The sequence below is a fragment of the Patella vulgata genome, chromosome 4 (genome assembly GCF_932274485.2).
Source record: "Patella vulgata chromosome 4, xgPatVulg1.2, whole genome shotgun sequence".
NCBI classification, from domain to species: Eukaryota; Metazoa; Mollusca; class Gastropoda; family Patellidae; genus Patella; species Patella vulgata.
The window spans coordinates 85,567,406-85,575,296 of record NC_065882.2 but is presented as its reverse complement, the minus strand read 5'-3'; the positions used below and the strand labels follow the sequence as shown (position 1 = coordinate 85,575,296).

The window sequence follows — 7,891 nt, the reverse complement described above, 5'->3', positions numbered from 1 at the left end:
GCGGGGAAGTGGGCTGAGGTGGACGACGCGAGTGATAGTGTTAGCCAGGCAGAACACTGATGTGGGTAGCCTACAATCGTAACACTCTACACAGTGTACGAAACCATTGTATTGTAGCCATGACATACCGGAACTGACGTAGTCAATTCTATAAACATTAGTGCAATAAGCATAATCGAAACAAACTAGCCTAATAATGGCGTCGAATTAAAAACTAATAGAAAACTACACCACATTCCAGGATAATGGATCACTTTTTAAGGACAATGGATTTTCGGCTAGAATGTCCAGGTTCGAATCCATGCGTGTGCCGAGAATTTCTCAGCCTTAGTGGCACCTGCGAGGTTGATAGAAAATTGTCCTTAGTCGTTAGGATGAGACGTCGGCCTACATACTTGATAGTTGGAAATCGAATAAGCGTAGGCGGAAACGCCGGTGTACGGTCAAAATGTACCCAAAGCCCATTGCATATGTAACCATAGAAATTTAAATTACAGTGTGGCAGATCTGTCAGCAAATAATCTTAAATATTGACTAATCATTCATCTTTCACACAATCAAGGAATTAAAATTGAAAATAACAAATTCATCTTTCATAAAATTGTTTTAATTATAAATAACATTTACAAACAAATTACGCACTATAGAAGTACCAGGGGAGAGGTGGGAGGGGATAGGGGTGTGCATGGGGTGTATTCCTACATCCCAAAATACCTCACAAAATTATTGACACACACAAAAAAAAGAAGAAACAATTGAAAAACAAAACGAACGGAGAGCAAAAATGCACTTTCGTATAGAGTAACAATATCTTCAAGAATCTTTTTCTCACAACAAATTAAATATTTGTAACGTAAGGGTCTTTAAATTTACAAGAAACAAAAAGAAATGCGCCATTCAGCGCATTAATTCTTTGTTCGCGTTAATTTCTTTGTAGTGGAACTGTTCCTACATTTTATAAGGGATACAGGGATGATCGTTCACTCGGTCACTCGCACTACCACGCAGCATCCGTTCCGGATTTCTTTCTTCACGGCATTCGGGTTGGATTGAAACCAAACCTTAATCTTTTTCCTCAAGTCATAAGACGATAAATCAATGTTTATGGGGACTCTGATTTGTTGGAATGTCCACTGTATTGTAATAATTCCATGGGTGACGAATTCATCGAATGTTCCTTGGCCTTTAGTCGTAAAGCATCAATACTCGATTTTCTCATATCTAAACTCTCGCAATTTATAGGTAAACGTGGCCCAGCGAGGTTTAACGGTCCACCCGGAAGTGCCGCCATATTGGCTCCCAGGATCATACCGGGTAAAACCAAGCCATTAGAAGCCATCATATAATTTGATAATAGTCCAGCAAATGGCATCTTGCCCTGCATGTAGTGTGGTGGCGGCAGATTACCGCCATGTTGGAATGCCAGTAAAGGATTAACGCCTGTTAAGTTTGTGTATCTGTTCGTCCAGTATGGGTCCATGGCGGGATTCAAACTCATGGGGGAGGGTAACTCTCCCACTTGTTCCATGTGTAAGAAATTAGGACTTTCGCGTCCCATGGCTTTCTCTCGTTTCCTCCATTTAGCACGGCGGTTTTGAAACCAAACCTAAAATTAGAAAAAAAAGATAAGAAAATTAAATAAACTGAACTCTCATTTTACATAATTTAATAAATAATCGTAAACTGTTTACTTCAGAAAACATTTATAATTCTTGTTAAATATTTTGTGGTTAATTTCTACTATATTTTTTTGTCATTTATGCGAATGGCAAATTGATGGTTAATTCGTCAGTCAAAAAAGAAAAAAATATCTTCCTACAAGAGTGTTTTTCCTTTCCACAAATGGCGACGAGTTTGGCGTACATCAGAAAACATTTAAAAATCTTGTTAAATATTTGTGTGGCTAATTCGTCAGTTACAAAACAATATCTTTCTACGACAGATTTTTTTTCGTTAAACAGAAAATCTGGGTGGTTAATTCTTCAGTCACAACAAAATGTCTTCCTACAAAACATTTATCGTTTACACAAAAAAATATCTTCCCGATAGTTTTTTTTTCGTTTACACTAATAGCTAAAAGTTTAACTTAATCGTTTATAATATCCACAATGATCAGTTTTAATGGCTATATCAGGCAATCGAGGTATTGAACGTAATTATCGGGAATGAAACAAGCGGATAGGTTTAATTCAGTTGTATCTAAGAATACAACATGGTCGCTAGACAAGTCAATGACAGTTTGTAACGACCATTGTCTTACATGCAACCCAGCAGTCGTTCGTCCATTGTGGCTCTTTGAATCACCGATTGACCAAAATCGCCAGCCGGTCAATACACGATGAAACTAAAGAGTAAAAAGTCTGTTTGAAGAACAAATGATTTAGGAGAAGTCGTTTGAGAACGTGTGAGAACAAACTGTTATGTCCAAATGGTACAAAAACTAATCCGGAGACTCCCCGTCAATATTCCCCACATCCATTAACGATTTTAAACCGTTGCTCTATTAGCTTAATTCGATCAAGACTTAGAGACCCGAAATATTTCGATAGAATTTGCTTCAGATAAACAAGTTTTCTGTTATTTTTCACACGGATTTCTTTAATTAAATTCAGACATCTAATCCTCTGTCGGTTAAGTGCGAGTTTAGCTTTAACCGCTGTTTTTGTTTTTTCAAACATTCCGCAATAATAATTTGACATAAATTTTATTTACGATATGTTAATATGAACGTTATTATTGAATTATGTTAGTATCGTTATAAAATGCACCATTTATGAATACTAATTCAATATTATGTTCCGTTATATTATTTACAAAGGAAAGGGGGAGGAGGTGGATGGCCGAATGCTTAGCACGTGCGCGCTGTATCATAAGGTCTGTCATTGAGTCAACTTGCGGGGGTTTCGAGTAGGGTCGCCTGTCGAACCTCGTGGGTTTCCTCCCACTGCTAAAGACCCCTACGAGCAAGCGAATTATCGAAATAAAATTGAACCATATGTTAGTACCGAAATGACCTAGTTTGTGTCGAGTGGACGTTAAACCCCATCATCTTTGGAATGTTTCTCGTAACATAAAGCTTGATATCCATTTCTTGTGCCGGTGATCGTGATTTGCTTTTTTGCGGACATTATCTTATTCACGGCTTAATCCTGGCTTAAAGGTCACCGGACACACTTCAATGTTTTTTTTTAATTAATGCAAGTAATTATGTCAACATATCCTTTCCATAAGTATATTGTATAATTATATACAATATACGTATTTCCTGTGTTTAATATTCATTTACAATTCAATTAACCACCCTTTTATAAAATCAAAAACCTTAATTGATACGCAGACAAATGTGACGTCACTAAGGTCAAAAATGGAAACAGTTGGTAAAATTAGAATATTCTGATTAAAGTTAGGGGGAAATCCAATAAGTTGTGACGTTTTAAGAATTAATTAACACCTTTTTGCTAGTTATATATTTTGTCAATTATCATGTACCTGTACGCCTCCGCTTCCAGTTGTTCATTACGTATGAAACAATTATTCAATAAAGTAGGATTTTTTTTCATTTTTTTTTATTAAGAATAAAATTGTATTTAATTACTTCATCATGATTTTTTTTACTGAAATATTGGGTATATAGATATAAAAAAAAATACAGCATGCAATATTACAAAATGTCAAGAAGTCTAAATTATTTATTTATAATAAATACCGTAATAAACCGAGGCATGAAATTAATTTCCAGTTGTTTATTTACGCGTACATACCATTATTCAGTTATAAACTTGATTTAAAAGAAAATCGCCTGACTATAAGTGGACTATAAGACGCTATTTATATAATTCCAAAATACAGATTTATATTAATCTTTCGTTAAAAAAAAAAAAAAAAAAAAAAAACCAGCTGATAAATATTACAGTTTGACGTAATTCTGAAAGTGACGTCATTCTGGACAAAAGTAGTACGTGTCCAAGTCATTGAATACAACCAATGGCATGTATTTATAGAATAAATATACATATATTTAGGTAATTTATCTACGTAATGTCTATTACAATTAATGGTGATTACTATTCTAGTTTCTCTTATTTTTGTTTCGTTTCTAAGGTAGGACGTTAAACCCGGTTTTATTTCTTGTTTCGTTTCAATTTTATGTCCAGGAATCTGAGTTTAATTTTGTAATATCTGTTTTCTCAGCTCTCCGGGGTTTTTTTTATTCATTTAAATCCAATTTTAGTACAAAAAGACGAAATTACACAACGATACCGTATTTAATGTTTTATAAAACAGCTCGGATTAAATCTGATTTATAGTTTCCAGTGCCAATAAAATCAGTCAATATAATATTGTAATTTCTGAATCCTTTCTAAAATTCTATAAATTATTCCCTTTTTAAAGTTTTATTTAATCAATATTTATGGATATGTTTATACTTATGTGGTTACCGCGAATCCTTTAAAATTATACAGTTTATTGCGGTTTTTTTTTAAGTTTCTGTAAATTGATATGTTTATGTGGAAGTGATTTTATTTAATTAATATATTTATGGATATATTATATGGAAGGGGGAAAATGATTTGGTGATAAGAGATTTGTAAAAAAAAAGATGATAACTCTTAACTATAATTCGAATCCATAAAAACGTTTTAATTCCAAAACATGGAACCAAAATTTAGTAAGATATTATTTCATGTAAAAAATATATCTAATTCTGACAGGTTATTTAAGTCGCTGGTTGCGTTTTGAAGGATTAGTTAATCTCTTGCAAATTGCGATCTCTATAATGAATGATGCAATCAGAGATTGACAATATTCGACATATCATCCGCAGGTGATATTAAAAAACCAGTACCACCTGTCCTTGGTTGAGTAAAATCTGTTAAAACCGATGAAATGAAATGGTGTTTACCACACCACTGTTCTCATCCTTCTCGTTTGTATCAAAATCGGGAAATTGTCTTCCGTTGATAATTTTTGTTTTATTTTTTATCAATTTAACGTGAATTAACGTAAAAAAAAGCCGAGAACAACTGACAATCAGCCAATTTAACCATTAGCATATTTTTAAATTTTTCAACTAACCTGAACTCTGGCTTCACTTAAATCTAATCTCAAAGCCAATTCTTCCCTCGTAAACACATCGGGATACTGGGTCTTCTCAAAAGCTCGTTCTAACTGATGCAATTGGTAGGTCGTAAATGTTGTCCGACTCCGACGGATCTTACGATGTTTGCCTCCTCCATCTTCTTCGGACGTAGCGGATAGATCCCCACGTCCCAACTCCTCATCTTCGCCAGAAATCACCCCTCCTTCAACCGAATCACGGCGACCACCTGATTCAAAAGACTGCATTCTTGGTGAACCTTTAAAAAGAAAAATAAGAATTTAATTTATTAAAGTGACCTTTTTATCGTCTTGATGCCTCGTGAGAAAATTATTATGATAGGCAAAAATGATAAACAACAATTTTAAGTCATCGTTTAATGGAAACAAGTTTGTAAATGGATTAAATTATGAAAAGGGAAATCGTAATTGCTAATCCGTCAAATTCCTTTAGAGAACCAATCGTAATAATTAATTTCTGAATTTTAGACTGTTATGAAAAAATAAAATTATCTCTTTGGAGAAAGAGCCAATTGTTATAATTACGTTTCAGGAATTTTACACATTTATGCAAAATAAAATTATCCCTTTTGAGAAGGGGTCTAAATATCAACGTTTCTATATTTTACACAGTTATGCAAATAAAATTATTCCTTTTGCGAAAGAATCGTAAAATCAACATTTTAGAAATTTAAACTGATATGGAAATTAAAAAAAAAAGAAGATAACCTTTATGATTTATGACTTACCTTGTGAACATATTTCTGGGGAAGATAATCTGTCATCTTCTTGAACACGAGTAGGGGTCGAATCAGTCCCTAAAATACTATCAATATTGTACGATTTGATCCTTTTACTGGGTAGACTACTGCTGAAATATCCCCCTTCCTGTTGGTTCCTCATGTTACCCTCCATCATGTATATATAAATCCTCAAAATACTCCTCCAAAATCCCCTTTGGGTTAAGTGAAGCTCCTGTGATATATTAATAGTTAGTGTTGTTCTTGATACCTCCTCCAGATCAGTATACCAGTAAAATAGTTCCTGATGACTAAATTCCTAAAACTAAATATATTATACGAGTTAGGTGAAGTGTTTGTGATGATGTTACCCTGTAAACGATTGTGATATCTAATGATTTGATATCTCAGCGAACTTGTCTAATATAGCCAGCGATTGTTGATCGCCTACTGTTCTCGTGCTCCTGTCATATTCTAATCATCAAATACTTTGTTAATGTAATTAGCACTCCAGTTGAAATCCTCCTAATCTTGTGTTTGTTTACACAGCGAGGCATGCGGCCACAATCACACATGTAACCAACGATCTCATTGGTCGATAGATTAAGCCACATTGATCCAACTTGCTACTTACAAAGCCTGCCATTAGTTGGCGAAAACACTTAATTTTGTTCGTCAAATTGAGTAAATGGTTAGGGCGGAGTTAATTAAACAGAGGGCAACCTGCTGTGTTATTGTTCGCGTCTGAATTATGATACAGAATCCGGAGAAGAAAGAGAAAGAATTAAACGAAATAGAGACGAAGGAGAAAAGAATGGGTTATGAAGAATGGGTTGGGGGGATTAGGTAGCTAGAATAATTAGAGTTCGACCCCCTCCCTCCCTCCTTTTGACTTCATTACTCTTGAGTAGTGTTGTAAGAAATCGCTGGATAATAGACAATAATAGTCTCTAATAACCAGCAAATAATATCATTTATCCACGGCAATTTATTTCCACAGAACAAAAGATTGAACTAAAGACTTAGAAACTATCCCACACATGGCCCTTGTCACCAAATTGTTACAAATTGAAGACTTGAGAAAATGGCTGAATAGTTTCGATCAAGTGTAATTGGCCACTGGACAATTCGAGTTAAAGTAAATTACAGAGTTTGACAGAGATTTAGATTGCTTCATTAGCTATAGAATATAATTAGATTGTTATGGAATCACAGCTCATCTAACATCTTTAATTATAATTTTACTATTACCCAGTCTCAAGATGACCTCATCAGTGTTAACTCGTATTGTTGAGTATATATCAGAGTGATGTAACGTAATAAGACTTAATAATTAACGACCATACGTTGTTTCTTGTCAAGCCTTCTGTCCTGCAACACTGACAAGAGGAACCACGCCGGAAAAACTCGTTGAACTTTCATAACCAACGCCGGGATCGAACATGGGACCTCCAAGTCTTGAGTTCACAAAGCATTCCCAGATTAAGTTAATAATTGACTCAAAATTGTTCGCCTTATTTTAACTAAAATATAGCCCTTTATAAAACTTTTGTTGTTTTAATGTATCAAATACATCAATAAGATACTAGGTGCAAAGTTTTGTGTTTCATAAACAGTGATTGAAAGTTGAGTAAATTCTTAACTTAACTCTGGCAATGCTTTGTGAACTCGAGGCCTGGTCTAACTCACTGATAACATTTATGTAAATTTATGTAAATTTATGTAAATGACGTTCCGTGTCCTGATGTATATGTATGAAATATTAAATCACAAATGAATGTTATAATTTGATGTCTACAGATATAACAACAGAATGGAAATTTCAAACACATAATTCTCAATACTTAAATGTATCAGATTCGTCGGTTCGTCAGAAACGCGACGAAATATATTTTTATCAACAATATTTTAATCAGGACATCCGTTATTCTGCACTCGGAGAACTTGGAGTATAGATCTCTGTCCCGGATGGCCGCCATATTAAAAACAATAGTGGTTCTAATGCCCTGACTGTAAGGGTTAAAGAGGAAGATAGTTAAATGGGGTTTAACGTC

General features: G+C 34.3%; 1 protein-coding gene across 1 annotated transcript; it reads right to left on the bottom strand.

The window, feature by feature from the left end:
• Positions 1-769: 769 nt before the first annotated feature.
• Positions 770-5,346, bottom strand: LOC126818140 (retinal homeobox protein Rx1-like). Its single transcript, XM_050545358.2, has 2 exons — positions 5,077-5,346; positions 770-1,606 (listed from the first exon to the last, which is right to left on the bottom strand). Exons 1-2 carry the CDS (start codon positions 5,344-5,346, stop codon positions 1,103-1,105), a joined length of 774 nt encoding a protein of 257 aa, XP_050401315.1. The 3' UTR covers positions 770-1,102.
• Positions 5,347-7,891: the final 2,545 nt, after the last annotated feature.

Coding starts and splice junctions, on each gene's coding strand:
- LOC126818140 (XM_050545358.2), bottom strand. CDS start 5,346: ATGCAGTCTTTTGAATCAGGTGGTCGCCGTGATTCGGTTGAAGGAGGG. Junction 1,607..5,076: donor TAAGTGAAGCCAGAGTTCAG/GTTAGTTGAAAA, acceptor TTCTAATTTTAG/GTTTGGTTTCAAAACCGCCG.